The 20,852-nt window shown below is 53.8% G+C and overlaps 5 protein-coding genes across 5 annotated transcripts; 2 read left to right on the top strand and 3 right to left on the bottom strand.

The window, feature by feature from the left end:
* Nucleotides 1-6,164: 6,164 nt before the first annotated feature.
* samB (MYND-type zinc finger protein samB) lies at nucleotides 6,165-8,054 on the top strand (the record flags this gene model as incomplete). Its single annotated transcript, XM_032033696.1, has 1 exon — nucleotides 6,165-8,054. One exon carries the CDS (start codon nucleotides 6,165-6,167, stop codon nucleotides 8,052-8,054), a length of 1,890 nt encoding a protein of 629 aa, XP_031887039.1.
* A 1,128-nt stretch (nucleotides 8,055-9,182) lies between these two features.
* EBP2 (rRNA-processing protein EBP2) lies at nucleotides 9,183-10,704 on the bottom strand (the record flags this gene model as incomplete). The annotated part of the gene is made up of 3 exons (XM_032033695.1): nucleotides 9,183-9,505; nucleotides 9,604-10,297; nucleotides 10,396-10,704. 3 exons carry the CDS (start codon nucleotides 10,702-10,704, stop codon nucleotides 9,183-9,185), a joined length of 1,326 nt encoding a protein of 441 aa, XP_031887042.1.
* A 2,367-nt stretch (nucleotides 10,705-13,071) lies between these two features.
* CYN1 (Cyanate hydratase) lies at nucleotides 13,072-13,854 on the bottom strand (the record flags this gene model as incomplete). Its single annotated transcript, XM_032033694.2, has 4 exons — nucleotides 13,072-13,093; nucleotides 13,176-13,612; nucleotides 13,709-13,739; nucleotides 13,829-13,854. The coding sequence occupies 4 exons, from the start codon at nucleotides 13,852-13,854 to the stop codon at nucleotides 13,072-13,074; spliced, it is 516 nt and encodes a 171-aa protein (XP_031887041.2).
* Nucleotides 13,855-14,856: 1,002 nt separating this feature from the next.
* Nucleotides 14,857-16,007, bottom strand: CGGC5_v003729 (Altered inheritance of mitochondria protein 6-like protein; the record flags this gene model as incomplete). The annotated part of the gene is made up of 3 exons (XM_066151169.1): nucleotides 14,857-15,291; nucleotides 15,352-15,772; nucleotides 15,823-16,007. 3 exons carry the CDS (start codon nucleotides 16,005-16,007, stop codon nucleotides 14,857-14,859), a joined length of 1,041 nt encoding a protein of 346 aa, XP_066009451.1.
* Nucleotides 16,008-19,781: 3,774 nt separating this feature from the next.
* Nucleotides 19,782-20,824, top strand: CGGC5_v003730 (uncharacterized protein; the record flags this gene model as incomplete). Its single annotated transcript, XM_032033691.1, has 2 exons — nucleotides 19,782-19,822; nucleotides 19,888-20,824. 2 exons carry the CDS (start codon nucleotides 19,782-19,784, stop codon nucleotides 20,822-20,824), a joined length of 978 nt encoding a protein of 325 aa, XP_031886911.1.
* Nucleotides 20,825-20,852: the final 28 nt, after the last annotated feature.

A 20,852-nucleotide genomic window follows, 5' to 3' on the forward strand; every position in this document is an offset into this window, starting at 1 on the left:
ATTCAGCCCGCCAGCTCGTTTGCCCATATCATGACGCGAAAAAACAGGTGCCTTTGAAGGACCAGACGCGGCTAACCAAGGTTGACGATTCAAACATTGCGATTGCCAGGCTGTTGGGCTGTTGGGTTGTTCAGCGGATGGAAAGGCTGGAAGCGAGAGGCCCCACTGTCTGCGCGTAATGAAAAGAATGGGCTTGCCAGCCTCTGAGCGGAGAACAGGGATCAACGGACCGCATCTCCTCAGATCTCGGTGGTGGGGGTGGTTGGTTTTGGGGATCTCTCTGGAACACCGAACACCGGGCCAGCTTGTTGCGAGAACGAAGAGCTGTCAGACGTGGTATCAGGGACTGGTGTATGCGTCCACACTGACGTTCGGGGAGGTAGACGGAGCTTCAGCTCAGCCTTATTGGATACAGTTGGCAGCACACGTGTCGAACCGGTGCAGAACTCACTCACAACTCACGCGACCACACGCTGAGGTAGGGAACAACGAGAAGAGAAGCTCAGGAGGATGGTTATCTCAAACAATCATGTCAGCAGCACGCACGCTCCCAGGCACAGCGACCAGATAGCATTGCTTCGCTCATGCCTTCGCTGCCAGAAACCAAGCTGCGTCGATGAAGGCGATTCTACGGGAGCTTGCTGGGCGGCGTGTTGTGAGGTGGGGGACGCGTTTGTCCTAGTGGTGTGCATGAGATGTGATGTGCGTGATTCTGCTGCTGCTGCTGCCGCCACTTGGTGGTCCTCGAACTCTCGGTGCGTTGGCAGTTGACTCAGCTGAAGGTAACTATTCGTACCTGGGAGGCAGCAAGCGGGCTCCATTTTCGTCCTGTAAAAGTGTCAGACGCAACAACACGCACCTGGATGGCCAGTCTTGGGATGCGAACTGGCGACCCTGATTACCTTAGGCAAGCAAGGTACCCAGAAACTTCAGCGACAACCGACCGTCTCCCTCTACTCTCACCGTTCTCGCGGTTCCATCTGCTCATCTCATACACACTGCCACACACCTGTTCGACGTGGGGGATCAGGAGGGCACGAGCTGAGAAACAAGGGGGCGTATTGGAAAGGAGGGGGCCCATCAGGACTCAGACCCTTGAGAGAGAGAGATGCAATACATGGTCGGCGAGGCTTGGCAGTGGATGGCGGCACAAAAGCCAAAGGGGCCATGGGGGGAGGGTTAAAGCAGACGGACGGGACGGGTGGAGGGAGGTGCTTGGATCTCTTGTTCCTTTTCCCCTCTCCACTATCCATGGACCATTACCCGTGTTTTTTTTTTCCCCCGTCATTTTCTTTAAGCGCTGTTAAAAATTGAGATGGCAGAGGCGGCAAGGGAAGGCGCGCCCGCACGGCCAATCAGTAAAGCGCCAGCCCCTCGTCGCTGTTGGACGGGTTTGGAGTCCCAGAGGAGAGGAGAGGAGCAGAGGCCGTGCGCCACTTGCTTCTGTTACGTAAGGTTCAGAGTACTTTACCTAGGTAAGGTATTCGTACCTTAAGGTAGGTACCTACTAGGTAATCGTGGTAGGATTCTGACCGGGCTGGTTGACTGAGCCATCCGGCTTGTACCGCCATATCTCATCGCGAGGTAGGTACTTCCACTATTGTTCCGGGGTCTGGTAGGAAGGCCTTGCACACAGTTCGAAGGTAATGGAGCGCCGTCAATTAGTGTTCTCGCAGAGTGTTGCTTTTCGAAGGCTCCCAGTGGCCCGGTCAGCCGCCAAAAGTATGAAAACTCAGGGTCTTCACCTCGTGGCACGCAGCCAGAAGACGAAGTAAAAACAGATTTGTGGTTCTTGCTGCAGCCTGCAGGACAAAAAGGCTAGCGCCGGCGGCAAAGCATATCAACAACGTCTTTCGTTAATCGCCTGCGTCGGGCAGGACCCTGCGGGTCTGGGAGGATGCAGTATGCCAGGCAAGCAAGCAATGAATGGTAATGGAAAAGTGTGGTTCTTATTCTCTTATTCTTCTCTTCTTTGTCCCCCCTTGTCCATGGACTCTTGTCCTTGACCTATGGCATTGTCCTGTGGTTGGTTGGTTGGCAGGTTGTGTTGTGTTGTGTTGGGTTGGGCTGGGTTGGGTTGGGTTGTGTCGGCAGTGGGCACGGGGAGACAAAGACCGAAGCGAAGAGTCGCAATGGGGTTCGACAATCGGCATTGTGACCCTGGAGGGAAAGTCACAGTCTGACGAGGAGAAGAGCAAGACACTTGGACCTTCCCATCCTCAACTGCGAAAGAGAATGTCTACGCGCTAGCCTGATGTGGCCAGAGTGGATTAATACAGTCTGTGCCTGTATCTGATGTCTATGCATCTCTCAGCCTGTGACCTCACTACTCCATTTGGCTCTCCAGGGTTCGCAGAGACAAGCCTCGCTCTCGACGCCTTCTACGGAGACGGCGCTCGCTGAGGAATGGAAAAGGACTGTTGCACATCGGATCTGGGACAAGTGCCGCTGCTGACGATTGCTGAAGACCCCTCTTCATTCCACCAAGTTCCATTCCGTCTCGCACATTCCCATCCGGGCTTATTATCATGGCGACGCCGGAGTGAGGGAGCAGCAATGAGAATGACGGGGTCCCTGACGCTGCCCTGATGCTGATTTGGCCCCTGACGCTTGTTTTGCTGACGAGGGAGATATCTAGTAGCTTCACGTACTCGGCAGTGACAGGAGAACAGACCCTCCTGGCTTCAGCTGTAGCAGCGGTGTAGGGGACAAAGTGCACCGTAGAATACCTACCTTTTTTTTTTTCTCCCTTCGTGCCTTGCTCCATGTGAGAAGGCGGAGACGGAAGCATCCTTGCATCCCGCCGATGAGGCGCAAATTGCAATCGGACCACCACCACCACCACCACCACGAGACCCGGGCCGTCGACAGCACGACGCCTTGACCAATCCAATAATTTAAGGATAAGGATAGAGTAGGCAGCCAACATCAAACCGGACCAGCAACAAAGCAGCGCGAACGGCCATCGCGGGCCCAATTGAGAACCAAACAGCCGCGAGAAGCTTTTGCCATGCTACCGGGTTGACGTAACGGCTAAGCAGCTGGTGATATTGACGAGGGTCGCTCGGAAGTTTGTTGACTTGCCTGAGGTGCCACAAGTCCGGGGCCTTCTTATTTTGTTGCCTGTTAGCGTTACTTTAGCATCGCAAACAAGCAAGTCTAACAAGAGCACGGGATCTGGGTCAAGGGCCGCTAGGAACGACGAAACGGCAACTTCACAGCGTTCGCTGCGTCAATTGCGCATCGCACACGTCGGGCCTATCATTTGCCGTCGTAATCTGGCTGGATCGACTTTGCCTCCTTCTCGGTCTGTCCTGTCTCGTTTTACATGCAACGACCTGGCCGTAACGCGACCCTACCGTAACGTGCCGCTGCCTTTACATCATGCATGTTCGCAGGCACAGACTGCTGATAACATGCCCTGGAGTGCCCGGGAAATGGTAGACGATTGTGACCCGAGCTGGCGGCACGTCAACCAGGACTCGGCAGGCAAGGCCTTGGGCTTGTGCAGCAAAAGCCGAGTTGGTTCATACCTTACAGGCGCCATGGTTTGCCCACAAAGAAAACTGAATAGACAAGGACTTCTGCCGTTCTAGGCACCCGGGTAGAGAACAACAAGAGTGCCAAAAAAGACGGTGAGGGAGCGGGAGCTATGCCGTGGGTGGAACAGGAGATGGACATGCGATTTCCAGAAAACTGTATCTGCCCGCCGCATGCGGCCGGTGGCGGGTGCGACGCTGGCGGCGTGGCCGGTCGGTACCTGGAGGCTTTCCCCGATGTGTTACACCCCCAAACCTAAGCACGTATTTGTTATCTCAGGAGCCCTGAGTCGATAAAGCACCGTGCTAAGGAGCTTGTTTGATGATGTAGGTGATGTCAACGACGACGATGTATTACGACGCCGGTCGCGAGCTACTATATCTGATTCTCAATTGCATCGTTGCTTCTTACGGGGACTGCATCTCTCCATAAGGTAGACAATCTCGGCCATGAGGCAACTCGCCCCGCACGCCGGTGTCGCTCACAGCTGAAGGTCACAGTACCTCACAGCCTGCCCGAGGATTAGGTATATTCTCGGGTTGTCCAACCAGCAAGATGGTAGGTGATAAGGGGAGATTCGGAGAACCAGCCAGTGAATTAATTATGTGAGCTATTCAACGATGGCCGCTCGGTCGGGCATGGTTGGTTCCATTTATCGTGATGCTCGCCGCGCTTGCCCTGAGGAAAAATAGACAAGAGTACCTTCCTTGGTTGCTGATGAATTTAATGAGTAGGGGCGGGGGATGCCAGCCTTCATGGAAAAGACGACGTTCCATTGGATCATTCGTCAGTCTTTCCCTTTCAGTGGTCCCGCCCCGTCCGCCGTCCACGCCCGCCCGGGCTCCGGGCCCTCGCTGCCCGTGGAGCCTGTAGTTATTCCTACCCGACCAGGGGGCGCTCATGTGAGTCTCAGGGCTCCCCTCAATCGTGGGCTAGCCTACACCAAGGTCCTGCTAGATAGGTGTCTAAATACCTAAGGTACCTAGAGGTGCAATGCAATTCAGTGTCAGTCAATATCTGCCGGGTGTGGAGTGGTTTAGATATTCCGCTGCCCGGTCCTTCCCACCATCCTTAGGATTTCTCGTCTTTCGCCGTCGTTAATAGCCCCCGTCATTTTACGCACCATGACTTAGGTAAGGTACCTCAGGTAGGTAGGTACGCAAGGAACTTGATATATCCGTATTCTGCCTCATCTGGCTGAGCCTATTTGCCTGTTATCTTGTCTCGCGGGTGCTGTGACGCGCTACAATGCCCTGTATTATGTGCCGACTGTAAAACGATGATGGATACCTGTCACGTACCTACCTAGGTCCTCTCCGTGAAGGCGTGCTAGGGACTCACCTAGGCGACTACGTTCCTAAGGCACCTACGAAAGGTACCTAGGTAGGTGTATTGGGAGGCACCCGACCTCCTTGGGCACCCCGACGTGCAACGTATATGTAGTGTCCCTGTGTGTATCTTAATTACCTTATCCTACCTTAAGGTACCTAGAGACTGAACGTGGCGGGAGGGCCCTCTCAGGTACACCTCAGGCTCTGTATCCGTAGGTAAATCCCCTGGGGCGCGCTGAGGTTCCTCTCGTCGCGCGCTGCCAGGTAAGGTATGGAACGGAACGCTGAGCAGACGCTGTGGGCTGCTCCTGGCTCTGCCTTTGCTCCTAGGCAGGTCCACGGGGGTACCCAAGTAGGTAGGTACTACCGCTGGGCCGCTTGAGAAACGCCCAGGTCACTGCTGCAGTGCGTGCGGATGCATCCATCTTCATCGTCTGCTTCTTCCTCGTCTCCGTATTTCTCCTCCTTTCCTCCCAACCTCCCCGTCATTTTTTCCCCCCGTCTTTCCCATCCAATTTCTTCTAATCAGTGCGCCTCCGTCCCGCCCGCTCAACTTGATATCATTGCGTGCCAGATCGGTTGCGTATGCTTAACGGCGCCTGCTTCCATCTGCATTGTCTCTCAGGTCGGGTCTGGCTGACGCTGTTGCCATTTCACCGCACTCCGAGTCACGCTTCCGGGTGTCGGTCCTGAAACACAACCAAACCATTCCATCACCCTTCACCCTCCTCTTCTTCCATCTGCCTGACCACACCCTTTCCCCTTCTACACATCCACCTTTCCCTCTCTCTCGAGACACAGAGAAGAAAAAAAGATTCAACACCCATAGCATCTCTCCCTTGATTTCTGCAAACGAACCATCAACCAACGGACCCTTTGAACGCTACGGCAAGAGAAGGTGAAAAACAAGAGCCTCGCAGCTTCCCTGGCCACTCTCCCAACCCCTCGCGCGGTACGAAACTAGCATCGAATCGAGACGAGTCCGCTCACGCACGATCCGATCCAATCCGAACCAATTCTCACACACACACACATACATACAATATCGCCACCGTCGAGCAACCCTTCTGCAAAATCTCGACCATACCTCCCTCTCTCTTTCCACATTCCACCTGCACGCATCAGGTGCAACCCTCGACACGTCGAGTCCGATACGACATCATCTAAAACACCCCGACAAAGGGGCCATCCAAACTGGAAGGGATATCTCATTCTCGCACCCTCCCACGGCTGCACTGCCTGGCCCCCGTCGACTTCTACCTCTATACTGCCTCATCTTGACCGCAATTCAAGATGAGAGAAGTCAACTTCAGCATCCCCAACGTCAATAAGGCGTCGGTCGGCATCACGACCGCCCTATACGACCGGCGAGCCCTCGACTGCACATCCACCTTACCTCTCATTAACTCCCTCAATCATCTCGCCTACCTCACTACCTCGTCCGCTCGCATTCGCGACATTCTCACTGTCGATGGCGGCATCGAGCGTCTGGTCTGTATCTTGAAACGCGGCCGCAGCAAGGATATGATGGACATGTGGAAATGGAACTTGGCTTTCCAGTGTGTCGTCAATATTGGCGTTAGAGGCACAGAAAACGTCCGCACTCGAGTCGTCGAGGCCGACATGGTCCCAGTCATTGCTACCATTCTCGACAATTACATCAAGGTCACTGAGAAGTGTAGAGACAAATCGGACGACAAGAGCAGAGACCATCATCATCGTCACAGAAGCCATGAGCACCGCAGCGTACACAAGGCCCCGTCTTTCACCAATAGGTCCAGCCGTGTCGAGGTAGATCAAAGATCCTCAAGACGTCAGGCGCCTCCGCCTTCCATCGACGTCTCTGCGACCTATGCCGGCTCCTCTTCATCGAGTTCCGCTGTCGACCCGCAACAGACCACCGAAACCACTTCTACTCCGCCTCAGTACCCTGCAGGTGCTTCCACCGATAGACCTGCGTTCTCGGCTCACCGACACCACCACCACCATCACCACCACCATCACTATCGTGCTGCCGAGGCCCGCCATGCTGTTGCTTCTCCTTCTCGCCAGGTTGTGCAGCCTCTGGCGCCGGCTGTTCCTACCGGCGAGGCTTCTGATGGGCTCGTCCGACCCGTTCGGGACGTCGACCGCCTCGCGTCTATGATGTCCCTTGGAAACCCCAACTTAACGTCGCAACCGTCTTCTCCCACTACTCCTCTCCCACCTCCTCAGATGCGCTCTCCTACAGTGCGGCCCACTTCGATGCTTGCCCCAACCAGCCGGTCTCGTCGCCGTCCTTCCATCCGACACCAAAATTCGACTGTGGATTCGGATGATTTGGTTGGTGATGACGCTCCTTCTGACGAGTCTCCCGATGCAGAGATGTCGGGCACTGGCAATGACATGCAATCCGCTGTCAATATCCAGGATATCACCATGGAAGAGGGCGACAGCATGCTCGCCGCGTCCACTACGATGGACTTGAATACGCCTACAGTCTCGGAGACTCAGGACACTGGAGCCTTCAACATCACACATCGTGGCCCTGTCGATACTAGCAATGTCGCCGCCACAACCCCTGCTCCAGTGCCTCCTATCGGCCTGTCCCCAAATCGTCCTGCTATGGTCACGCCTCCACAGCCGGCTATCCCCAATGCTAGCGTCCCTCGCTATTTGCTCGACCGGCAATTTGTCCCTAACGCTCAGATGCTTGCTGCCATGCCTCGTGAAGAGGACGTCCTGATGTCTCTCCAGCTGCTTGCGTACGTGTCAAAGTACTGTGGCTTACGATCCTACTTCCAGAAGAGCCACTTGGTTCCGAGGCTCAAGATCGGAAAGGAGCTCCGCTACTTGGACGGCGACAATGTTGCTCTCGACCAAGGAGAAGAAGAAGAGCTGGAAGAAGAGTATCTTCTGCCGAACGACTTCAACATTTTCCCTCTTGTCGAGAAGTTTACCGTGCGACACCACAGCACAGATATGCAATACTGGGCTGGCGTCGTCATGAGAAACCTCTGCCGCAAGGACGATACCCGAGGAGGCATCCGACAGTGCGCCTACTACCAGTGTGGCAAGTGGGAAGAATTTACCCGCCAGTTTGCCAAGTGCCGTCGCTGCCGACGCACCAAATACTGCAGTAAGGAATGCCAAAAGAGTGCGTGGGCTTTCCATCGACACTGGTGCGTTGCAGCGACCCAGTGATATACGACACGGCAGCACGTTCGACTGTACCCGATCACGCCCGTTCAGGCGTAATGTTTATACTACGGATTCTTCGCCCCCACGGGTGGCACTGCATTGCACAGCACAGCGTTTTTTCCGAATGGCATGGCGTTTCCCTCGATACCACTGGTCTTTCAAACAGCATATTCAAGGTTCGGCATTGGGTCCTTGCTATTTATGGCGACGGCATGACTTCCCTTTTTCCAGGACGATATATCGGCCTCCTTCCTCGCTTCACATTTTGTCACGGGACGACAGTCAAAGGCAACAGCCCGGCATCTTGACTGCCTGTACTGCATCCTCCGATTCATACTCAGTCTTTCCCTGCTGGCCACTACCGGCACAACATCCATCCGTTGCTGTTTCGGTCTGGTGAGCAGGACATGTTTCTGCGGCAGAAGCCGCAAGCAGCGCCAGCCCTTGGAGGTATTTCTATCAAATGCCTACCAGATTGGCGTTGTCAGGTAGTTTATCAGGGGGGTCAATGGATAGCCCCGGCAACCTCTTTGGATGATGGAGGATCAAACCACGTTCCAGAAATATGGCAACACAATAACCACTAGTGGTGCGGTCTTCTGAATCAGTTCCTTAGGACTTGGATAGCGTGGGTGGGAAGGCGTTACGGGTAAGCTCAAGAGCACATATTCCGAGCCGTGGCGGATGATGTACGTATCGTTATGAGAGTTATCAACTATAATGTTAAGGATTTACGGTCTTCAGCTATTGTCGACAGCATCGCAGTGCAGGTGAATGGCGATGACGTACCAAAACATAACTCTGGAGGCTGAGCGACTAAGCTTGATGCCTGGCTGTGCGTATATAAACTACAATCCGGATATTCGACTGGAAATCATCCGAAGTTACTGGCAAGGCGCGCAACCGGGTGCGATTTTGTTGGCATTCAACCGCTAGGTGGGTAGTCACGGGTTGAACTTTTTGATCGGTGGCGTCAGACAACTCCATATGTTCCATTAGACGTCTATCTACAGCCAACAATACATAGCTTTTGGTTTTGACCTCCTTCAGTCCCGACGGGTATTTGCTCCTCCGCCCAGCGCCTCTTCAACCAACTTTGCGTCACACTAGCCATCTAGTCTTATCCACTGCCTACTTATTGGACATGGACTTTCTCCTGTTCTTTCCAGGCCGCGTCTTGGTGACCCTGCCCTTGGCAACTCCGCCCTTCATACGCTTGGCATTAAACCCGCTGAGGTCGCCAGAGCTCATGGCATCCCCTGACTTAGAGTGGCGCTTCTTGCCACCAAAGCCATACTTGTCGTTCTTCTTTTGCCGCTTGGCATTGACGCCGCTTCCGCTACCCCGGGGTCCGTCCGTCTTCGAGTTTCGGTGGCCCTTGAGTTCATTGTCGACAGCCACGTCGAAGAGGTCGCCCTCGTGGGTATCTTGGTTACCACCGCCTTCCTGACGTTCTAGATAAGAGAGACCGGTAAGCAACGTGTTTGCATGGGCATGTGGCGATGATGGTGGTAGCGATTGGGGGTTGGATGGAATGGGGGAATGGGCTTACTCCTCTTAAGAGTCTTGATCTTCTCAAGCGTGTCCTTCTTAGCTTTTTGACGCTCCTGCAACTTGGCAACTTGCACCTGCTTGCCGAACTTTTTCAGATCCCTGAGCTTCCTGGCCTCGGCGGCAGCCTTCTTGTTGCTAGCTTCCTCGATAAGCTTGTCCTTGATCTTCTGCATCTGGCCATCGTCCTTCGCCATTTCGGCAAAGTAGTCACTCGGGCGCGAGAATGGAACGCCCTCTTTGAGGAGAAGGGTGCGACCCTTGCGCGCGGCCTCGAGGGCTTGGGAAAGCATGGCGAGTTCGCGCTGCAGGTCGTCCTGGACGTCCGGGACGGACTCGGCGGTAGGCTTGGACGATGTTATGGACTGGTGGGTTGCGAAAGGTGCGGCGGCCGAGGTGTCGATGCGAATGCGGTTGAGGGAGGCAAGAAGAGCGGCCTTGTTGTTGATGGTCAGCTTGGTGTGGGGGACGATGTCCTCGAGGTCTTCATCGTCGCCTTCGATATCGGAGAGAGGCACGTCGTCCTCCTCCGGATCCTCCTCGTCTTCTTCATCTTCTTCGTCCTCGTCCTTCTCTTCAACCTCTGTTGGCGTCTTCTTGTTGGTCTTGGTCTTCTTTGCAGGGCGTTCAACCTTCTCCATCTCGACCTCGGAGTCGGATTCGCTGTCTGTGTCGTCCAGCGCTTCAATATCCAACTTCCAGAACATTAGCCACCTGTTAAATACTCAAACACACACACAAAAAAAAGGGGCGGACGAAATGAAGGGGGTCGCCTTGACTAGCAAGAACTCACTCTGTCCTCTTCCTCGTCTTCCTCCTCGTCTTCCTCCTCGTCTTCCTCCTCGTCTGAGTCGGCGTCCTCAAACTCGGCGTTCAGCGCGATCCCACCCTCGATAGAGATGGCGTCGTCTTCGTCCTCCTCGTCCTCCATCTCCTCGTCGGAACCATCTTCAGCCTCCTGGCCGTTGAGCTTGGCCTTCTTGGCCTTCTCCTTCTCGGCCTCGCGGTGCTTCGCCTTGATCTTGCGATCCAGCTTCTTCTTTTGGAAATCGACCCCCTTGTCGGCCGCAAGGGCAAGCTTGAGCTTGGATTTCGTGACCATTTTTTCTGTCTGATTTCGGCGCAATCGTTTAAAGGTTGCTGTTTGGAGTTGCACCTTTCGCTCAACAGGCGACGCGGACAATGTGGGGAGGGTCCTGGCAAAGGAGGAAAAAAAAAGTCGATGCGATGAAAATTCTGCCGCCTCTGGTGGCCCACTTACGGAGGGCGGTCAGCGCTTTATGGGTCACATAATGCTGCACAGACACTAGTGTCTGTCGGCAACGATTGATCAGAACAGCGATGGTGGGGTTTGCGAACAAACAATGTACGGATCTGCTGCGGTTCTTAATAACATGAAAAGTGAGGGGATCGTGCTTTTTTGAATTATGTTATTGCCTCCAAATAGTCAAACATTTTGATCACTCGGGATGCCTTGAAGCAAATGGTGTTGCACAAGACATTTATGCCACTAAAGCGTCACCAATGGACTGAAGACTGCTTTACATCAGACGCACCTTGACAGACTGCTTTGGAACCGCCAAACCTCACATACGGCCATACCCATTGGAAAACTCGGGATCCCGTCCGCTCTCCCATAGATAAGCTAATGAGGGCTGGAGTTGTAGTCGGTTCGGTGACGACCGGCGAATGCCCGGTGCTGTATGTATACGTATGTCTGTTTTTTGTCTTCTGTTACAAGCCCTAGCAACAAACCCATCCTTATGTTTATGAATAATATTATACACTGTATTAAAGCAGCTGGTATTAATTACGTGGTGTAGCAACTTCACAATAGAGCTAGCTGAAGCTAGATAGTAATTATAAGAATCGTTAAGATGAGATAATTCTTATATTTTGGTCCTTATATCTGCTAATGCGACCGAGGGTACGGATGCGCCGTTCATACACATTTCCTGTCCTCGCGCCTGCCCGTCTTCGTGGACGGAAGTGTGGCTCTATAAGTTGATCTACAAGATATGTCTAGAGCCATGTATGTGAATGAGGAACTCGGCGAAGGAAGTGTCGCCCAATAAATCTATACCTTTGGCAAGATCGCATCCTATTCTTGGTGTAAGTGGCCAGGCTAGCCACTAAGAAGTACATTGCTTGAAACGTCATGTTTTCCCTGGGCCAGGCCCGTCAATATGACTCGCTTCATAGTCCACCGGGAAGCCATGGGGGACCAAAAGGTTGGAAGCTCAGCGCTTACATGACAACGCAGGCGCTGATAGTCGCGCTTGACGTATGTGAGCTGTGACCGAAGTTGGATTGTGTTGATGAGCTGGGGTCTGTGGCGGTGTAAAGATCGATCTTAAGCTCGGAGCAGGGAATCATTTTGCTGTCGCGGTCTTCTGTCGAAGTTTGAGAAGTGATATGCCTCCTCTGTGTGTGAGTGATTCGACGCGAAGAGTTGGAGTGAGTTTTATAGTGATAATGACGATGATATTGAAAGAGGTATGGTTGGTAATGTTCTACGGACAGTGAGTAAGATTTGGATTGGGTATCTTGAGACATCTTCTCGTTCTTATAGTCTTTCCTGAACAGTGCATATTCCACTTTGCAGATCATTCACGGCATACGGAACATTGCACGACATCGTGCGCTAATACTACGGCAACCTATCAAGGTTGTGCAGGATGAAGCAAGGGCTTCTATGCCAGAAAGACTCTTTGGTCGGAAACATCATGTATGGCTGAAAAGGTGTTGTGTCTCTTGAAACTTGTCCCAGGTTACCTGGAATGTTCGCCTGTACTCAGTGTGTACTGCTGTGGCAGAGGAAACGGCAGCTGCTGTATGGTGTCCACGCAGGGAGGAGGAAGAAAGCCAACGCCCCGGATTTCGCTTTGGAACACGCCCTTTGAGCCAATTGCCGTGACTGGTCTTCTACGAGTGCGGTTAGCTCTTTGAAGATTTCACAATTCCCCTTCAGCGACACAAGAGCCTTGTTCAATTGTTCCTCTTCAAGGCCACAAGACGACCGAGCAACATGTTGGACTCGTCCCAGGAAGACCTCTCTCCCAAGTTATCAAGACCAAACGCTGTTTCCCTCGTCAAGCATCGGCGCGACTCGAACCAGATTTATCGAGGTGAGATATGGATTAAACCCAGGCCGACCCACGGTGTGGCTGTTGCATATGATGTTGAAATTCTTTGGTTTCCGTCCTTCTTCATTCGACACAGTATGCAAAGTTCAATTGTAACTCCAGTTGTATTGGCTTTTCAAGCATTCTCCGATCCTGCGACCGCTAGTGTCCTACGGAAAGGAATTCTAGTTGAAGCCGTCCTGGAGTTGAAGTGCTTTGCCTCGTAATCTCAACCCAATTAACTCAACGCTTCCCGATCCGGCCAATAACAATCAACGGCCGACGAAAAGACTGCAACAAACATGGTCCGAATGAAGTTTCTGCAGAGCTTGGACGTCCCTTGCTTAAAAGCGGGTGAAGGGGAGCCTTTAATGCATTAGCTTCACAACATCTCTTGGCTGTAACCACCACGCGCAGGTCGGCGGCTACAATTCTGCGGAAAACCTACCACTTGCCCTTGAGTGTAATGACAACCCAGGGGGCGCCGGCCTCGTCGATCTCCTTCTCCACTTTGGTATTAAAGCAAATGGCGCTCATAATGCCGTCGCCGAACTTTTCGTTGAGGACAGCCTTATAAGCGTATCCGTAGTTCTGGACGATTTCGTAGAGGCGGTAGATGAGAGGCTCAGTGGGGGGCATTGGGCCAGCGCGGCCCCTATCAGGAAAGTTGGTGAGGGAGCTCAAGGTCGCGGGGTCAACGCCGAGGAGCCCGGATAGTCTCTCGACATCCTCATCGGATGCTTGGACCTGGCCATAGAAGATGCCGGCCACGGCCACCTCGCTGCGCCCCAGGTGCTGAGCAATGGACTCAAAGTTGAGGCCCTTGTTCGATTTGGCCTCGAAAAGGACCTTGGAGTGGGCAGGGAGGCGATCCGCCATAGAGGTCTACGGGAGGTCGTAGGGTTAGTTGAGAATGTTTTTTTTGGGGGTGGTACAGGAAAATGACGTCTCAGTGTCTGAGTCGCCGTCGCTTCTGCTTACATCGAGTGAGGCAAGTTGTCCGGACATGTTCCTGAATGTTTAGCTTTGGGATGCCGGCCGGGATTGATCTTATCGGTGTGAAGTGTGAGCAAGCAATATTGGCAAAAGGAGTTAATTTACCGGGAAAAGAAACCACTGTCGAACATCCCAAGCCGACTGACTTGTTTTTGAAAGCACGAATTACCGGTTATACGGATATTTCCCTCAATTTGGACGTCATTCATCCAGAACGTCCATGGGCAATGCGGGGTCGTGAGCTAAGAGAAACATCAGTCTGAGATGCAACTACTTGCTGCTCATCGTTGCCGAGGCTCCATCCGCGCCGGAGAAAACACGGCTTTTCGGCTTCGTTTGAATCGGCCCGCCACAATTGCATTTCGTGCCGTCGAATTTCAAATCCCGGTGATTATAATGACTAATTCTTTGTATAGCGGCTTGTTTCTATATGACAATCGGCTCCGAAATCCGCCCTGAAGCTGAGCGCAGGGCGGAAGAAGCAGTTAGGTCGGGCAGACCGGGCTCGGTAGATTCGGCGATTTCGCCCCGGTCGACCTCGCCTCCAGGAGTTCCGGTTTAGTGCCGCCGACACAGTTTCTCTTCTACTCTAAACTGATTTTGATTTGAAACACCTGCACCAACAAAATCGGCAATGGCCGCCATCTCGAATGCCTCCGAGTATAAGTCCTCTGCTGGGCACTCGCGCATCTCTGTCGAGATCGGGAAACGTTTGTATCTTCAACTGATGCGTCCGTCCTTGTACCTCGCAAGGATTGAAATGATCTTGCATCCAGTCATCGTGGTGCTCCTCTGGCTGGGACTGGGCATTGAACTAATGCAGCTGGCACGCTATATCTCTACCCGTGCAGATCAGGCGGCACTGGTGTTTATTGGCAAACCACCAAGATGCGTGCCGCACACGCAGACGTTTCCAGTTGGCAGTTGTGACGCTACCTGCCTGCGCCGAAGCAGAAGACATTGCAACGCCCGTGAAGCTGCAGACAGAGTCGCAGATCGCTCATATTGCGGATGACCGAGCAGCCGCTGTGCCAGGCGGTGGGGGTTCGCCGATGGTTGACAACCGTTGTGGCCGTTGGAGCTTTCAGAGCCTTGGTGGTCAGAGAGGTAGATTGTGGTTCTCGATAATTCGCTCAAGCTGGCGTCGAAGAGTTCGCGCCGAGGGTAGGCCAACCTCTTAGATCCCACTCTCTTCTGGCGCCCTTGAGGTCATCAACGTTCAATATATCCACACCTTCTCGAATAAGGATGCCCCAAATATGGTTTCTGATGCTGATTGGCCAGGCAGGGAGATCCCAGTACCGCACTTTCAAGCCCCGGGCATGGGCTTGCTTGACCTGTTCCCTCAACTTCGTGATCTGGCTCTTCGACAGGTCGCCGAACCACACGATACCGACAGCTTTTTTGAACGAGACACTGGTATAGTACGAGTTTGTCGGGTTGAAGTCTTTCGTATCGAGTTTGGTGAGGGGGGCGTCAAAGAAATAGTCCCGATAGGTGGTATTCTGGACCAGCATATCGAACGGAGTGTTACCGGTTCCTACAACTGTGATGGGGCCATAGTTGACCTGGCCATCAATGACGGTACTCAGCCACCCTCTGTCGCGCAGGGGTTGGAGCTGGCGCACCACCTCTGGCCATGTTTCTGCACCGTTTGTCTTGAGGTCTACAAGTAGAATGAGGGTTTGGTTCGGGTTTGCCTCGTAGATACCGCGGGGACGTTGGTCCGTGGAGTTCTCGTGACCTAAGTTTCGTTCCTCAAGAAGCCGAACCAAGGGATCGACGTAGAGGCTGGTAAATGTGTTTTCCTCGCGAAGGGACCACCTGTCGTGTCCGACAAACAACTCAGTGCCATAGAGCCAGACGTCGGCCTCGATCCCTACGCAGCCCACCTGAAGGGCAGAGAACACTGGTCTTCTTCTCCAGTAGTCGTTATGTGAGTGGCACGGAATGGGAACGACAACGCTTGCTTCTTCAAATTCCTCGGGAGCGCTGTCCCAGACCTCTCGCGCTGCAAATAGAACCAGGTTGAGGAGAACAAAAATAAGACTACAGAGGTTAATCAGTCGAGCCTGGAAGACCGAGTTTGCGTCACTTACAGCATGGCAAGCCACACAGCACCGCACATGAAGAAGGACCTCTTCCTGGTCCATGGCTTCGGGGTCATGTAGGCGGGGGTGAGCAAATGGTCCTCGGAGGTACAGCTTTCTGTTGGAGTTGGTGGGGCCTCGACGTTTCTATCGACGCTGTCTTCGTCCTCGGGAGAGTCTCTGTACCGGGGCATTGTGGTGTTACTTCGGGACCACAGTTGGCGGAAGCGATCACTTATCGCGTCCAGGCTGGCATTGCTTGACGATGTCATGTTGACGGTGGGTTACGGAATCTTTCACAGAAGGGAAAATCGAAGCTGTGTTTGAAGCCCGTAGAGACCTGAATGAATTTAAAGAAGTAATTCTCAAATAGTCCAGGGTCGTGTTGAGTTGCTCGATGACGCCCCGCTCTCGTGAAGTTGTGACCGTGACGGTTGACTGGTCAGCAGAGCATGTCGTGTAAGTTTGGATGGGTGTCTCTTTTTGAAGCCTGCTGATGTCAAGGCGGCGACGAAATGTGTTCAGCGTGCCTCGAAGTCGAACAGGTCTGGAACCATAAGAGTACTTGACGATGGAGGCCGAGCAGGGGTCGGGTTTAAAGTCGAGAGAAGGCACACAAAGAGAACAGCCCCAAAGAGCAGAAGCCAAGAGATGCGAACGGTTGCGGAGGGGCCGACGAAGTAAATAATGAACGGGAGAGGCAGCAAGACACTCCAAATATAGACGAGCGTTTACCTTGGGATAGCTTAGCCTTGGTGCCAGGAGCAACAAGCAGAGCTTTTGATCAACGCAAAGTCAGCTAAGACAGGGTAGCGTACAATGGAGGTCGAGACAAGCAATGGCGGCAGGGAGGATGATGGTAGTGCAAGAAGGGGGCAGGAATTATAAATGACAAAACGGCAAGCGGATCCGAGCATGGTGAAGATCAAAATGGACGGTCGAGAACAGACTTTGGAGCTGAGAGGGGCGGCGCTGGATAGAACTAGGGAAGCGTGGGCAAGGTAGACCTGTCGATGCAAGGTAAAGGTGCCTGACGGCGTATTTTGAGTACAAGTAGCGCGGGCGGGCTTGCTAAAGTTGATGGTGAGGAAGGGGGGCTTGGGAGACGAGACACACACGAGGAGCTGGGACGCGAACAGGGACCGGGACTCAGGGCAACGGGCTGGGACGAGGGAAGGCGGACAGAAGAACGGGGGACGGGGGATGAGGCACGAGGACGAAGAGCGAGGAGACATACCAGCTAGCTACCTTTCCTTACCTAGTGCTTGACCGAACACTAACGCCCCCGTGGAAGGAAACGAGAACCGAGCACCAGACCCCGGTCTCGAGACTCGAGACTCGAGACTCCAGACTCCAGACTCCAGACTCCAGACTCCAGACTCCAGACTCCAGATTCCAGATTCCAGACCAGCTACGCGCCGCATCTCGAGTGCTCGGAGTACCTTGGATACCTAGGTAGAGGTGAGGGGCACAGTGGCTTGTTCGTTTTCATGTTGGCGGTTCACCAGCGGCATCGGCTACTGCGATAGGGCGCGGGCTAGCTACTGGTTGGCGCATTCAAGCATTTTCTAGTCGTCCAGCTTGTTGCCCGACAGAAAATAGAAGAGAGGAACGGCAGTGGAGGTCAAGGTCAAAAGAGAGCAGGAGGGAGGGCGTTGGAGAGCAGAGGGCCCCTAAGGTACATACCTTAAGCAAGGAACAGGGTGGGCGCGGGACCCGAAAGAGCGTTTCTACGGGTGTTTCTGTTTCTGTTTGCTGCCGTGTCGCCAAATTCGTGCCATGATAGCTGCATGGTTAGCATCGCTCGCTGCCGCCGGACAGCGACTCGGGGCAAACAAGCACACGAAAAGTACATGGGTGCACGCCGGGCGGGTTCCCATTGTCGTTAGCATCGTTCGTTGTTGCTGCAAAACTAAGGTTGTTCGGCATGCCCCTCAAACCCATCGCGTCGTGTCGGAATGCCTGAGTCGAATGGCGAACCAGCGTCCTTCAAGGTCTGGCCAGCATGGGATCCCTGTCTGAGCAGTCAGGGTCTCAAGGAAATCCCTCTCTTCGCCTCCAATTCAATCCAATCCAATCCATCCCAGCGCCCTGGCTGGCCCTAGGCCGCTCCTCAGTGGTCGGTGTCGGTGTCGGTGATTTCTCCTCGGTTACCAATTCCCAACACTCACTGCATCTTGCAGCATCCCCCCGCGGCGGATCTTGGTCTGTGCAGCCTGCCTATGACTCTGCGTTCCAGCGCCCTCCAAGCCAAGTTGTTTTAGGCACGTGGCGCAGCCGATAGGCGGATAAAACCAGCCGGCCCTGCCAAACTGTGCCAGTGCCTACCCGACCTACCTCAAGGTACCTTAGGTATGTCCTCTTTCTTCCTGCCCAAGTGCGGTGTTTTCCGCTGATGCGTGACCGAACTGAGGATGGTTAGCTTGCGCCGTCCACCCGACCAAGCCCGCCTGCCCAGCCTGCCAAGCAAGACCAGACCAACCTCACCGATCTGCCTGCCTGCCAGCTCCGCATGGGTGACTGACCCCAAAGACCTCCGCAAATGGCCAACCACCTGCCTCGTCGACGTCGACGTGTGCTTACCTTAATTCGTGACTGGCTCTCGTCCGGAACCCCAGCATCGGCATGTCTTGAGCGCGCAAATTCCAAGAAGCCAGACTTGAACCACAGTTGATCAGAAGCCTCGCTTTCATCAGCACCTCAGCACCAAGCGCCAGGGCGGACGAGTACGTACGCTCATCGTCAGGCGTCGGCACTGAGACACGTCCGAAAACATCGCCCGGTGTCATATATTCAGACGGTCGCAATTGACTTTGTACGACGTCCTTCATCATCGTCTGTCTCCTCCAACATGGCCCTCCAGCAGCCTGACACGCGAAACAGAGACCGGACTTGAGCTTGGTTGACCGACTGCGTGTGTGTGATGCATCGGCCCAGGAACCCTGCTAGGGCTCTGTCGGGAACTATGTGATGTTCCATTGTCTGTGTCTGCATCGCCTCAAGACCTGGTCAACCCTCAGGCAACCCCAATCGCCCCGTTGTGCCAAGTAGCCATCTGAGATCCCACGCACAAACCCCAAGGCGCCCGCCTTGCGACCCTCAATGCGACGGCGACGACGATGGCGATGTTTCCGTGACTGGTCATTATTCACTTGCCCACGCCTGCATGCCGTGCCCCTCAGACAAGAAACAGAAAACGTGCCTCTGCTTGCCTCAGCATGCCTCCGTCACACCCTGTTTTCAACTACACCGCAAATTGCCGCGCAGCATGTACATGCTTGAAGCAGTATGCTGTAGTTTGAGACACTTTTCTTTATCTAGTCATTCAAACAAGCTTCTCGTCCAAAAGCCCCGACATGCCGCGGGTACATGGTTCACACCACCCGGTTCCCCTCGCTGTGCTGTTGCGAATTGCGGTACGTATCAGATTAGCTAGTCCAGTGTCCAGGTACCTAGGTAAGATGTGTAGTGAGATTACGGCGTCAGCGTGTAGAGTTATCAGGAAGGTATATTAAAACCTGGCAAAAGAAACGGGAGACATCGGAACCGGATGAGTCTCTCGCCTTAGTTGCACACCGAGAGTTTTTGACTGCTCGTCGGGATGAAGGCAGCCCATCTTGCTGCGGACTTGTCATCTAGGAACATCAGGTGCCAAGCTGCCAGCGCGTGCAATCCCGCAATCCCGCGTGTGATCTCTCGACTGTGGATCGCCCCCAGGGTCCCTGCTGAAAGACCCTGTCTTTTGCTGGAGACAAAAACGAGGCGGTTTCATGGACCCCCCGTCTGCACTCCGCAGTACTGCGTACACTAAGGCAATACGTAGTGTGCTTATCAGATAAGCTTTTGATTCCCCGCCGACCCTATGCTGACCTAATACAAAATTTTCATCGCGACCTATTGAGTTTTGCAGACAAGGCGTTCGATGCAGCCTTCGAAAGCCTCATCACCAGCAAGTGACATCACCCACAATGCCCCACAAACATACCAGGCGGGAGCAAGATCCATCGTCGTATGTTAAGCAGCCCATTGACTCGCGTTCTACCTATGTATCGATGCCTAACAAAGTGTCAATAGATTCGATCTTCCGCCCAGTCAGATTGCGAGGCCATTGCCCGTCAACAAGGGCCGCAATGCCCAGCAGGCAAATCCCAAAACTCAGAACGACGGTGTCACGAAGAAAAGGAAAAACAAGAACGATGATACTCCTCGCGCTTTTAAGCGCCTGATGGCCCTCTCTCAAGGCAAGAAGCTCCGATCCGGTCTGGATGATGGTCAGCCAACGAAACAAAAGAGGAAGAAGAACAAGCAGGCGGGAAAAGAGAAGCCGGATGAACCGAACACAGGTGCTGTCGATGCCGTTGTCAAAGAAGGAATGCCGAAAATTCGCCCTGGAGAGAGCATGTCTGATTTTGCTGCCCGCGTCAACGCGGCCCTGCCCCTATCGGGTCTCGTCAACAAGACTGCTAAAGACGGGAAGGACCCAGTTGGTCTCAAGGTACAGAGAACACGTAAGGAGCGCCAGATGCATAAGTTATACGATCTCTGGCGGGAGGAAGAACGCAAAATTCAGGAGCAACGGGAAGAGGAGGCCGAGGAGGCTGCTGAACGTGAGCTGGATGAGGAGATCAACGGAGGGACATTTGGAACATTCGGCATCACACGGGCTAGTATGCAGGAGCCAAGCCAGGGTGGAAAGAAGAAGAAGAAGAAGGGAAAGAGGGGCAAAGGAGCTGACCGTGAAGAGGACCCGTGGGCGGTTCTGAAGAAAACACGGGGAGAGGTAAAGACAGGTCTGCATGATGTCGTTCAAGCGCCTCCAGAACTCCCCAAGATTTCCCGCGAGAAGCTTCTTGTACGCGGTGCCGCCGTGGATGTTTCTAACGTCCCAAAGTCTGCGGGAAGTTTGCGACAGCGGGAGGAGCTCCAGCAGATCCGTGAGCAGGTTGTCGCTACCTTCAGGAGGAAGAAAGAAGAGAAGCTGGCTCGTCAAGCTGCTGCTGCTTCATTATAGTATACCCCTGGTAGATTCGCATTATTTC

This window comes from Colletotrichum fructicola (genome assembly GCF_000319635.2).
Source record: "Colletotrichum fructicola Nara gc5 chromosome Unknown KSG_Nara_v1_contig02, whole genome shotgun sequence".
NCBI classification, from domain to species: domain Eukaryota; kingdom Fungi; phylum Ascomycota; class Sordariomycetes; order Glomerellales; family Glomerellaceae; genus Colletotrichum; species Colletotrichum fructicola.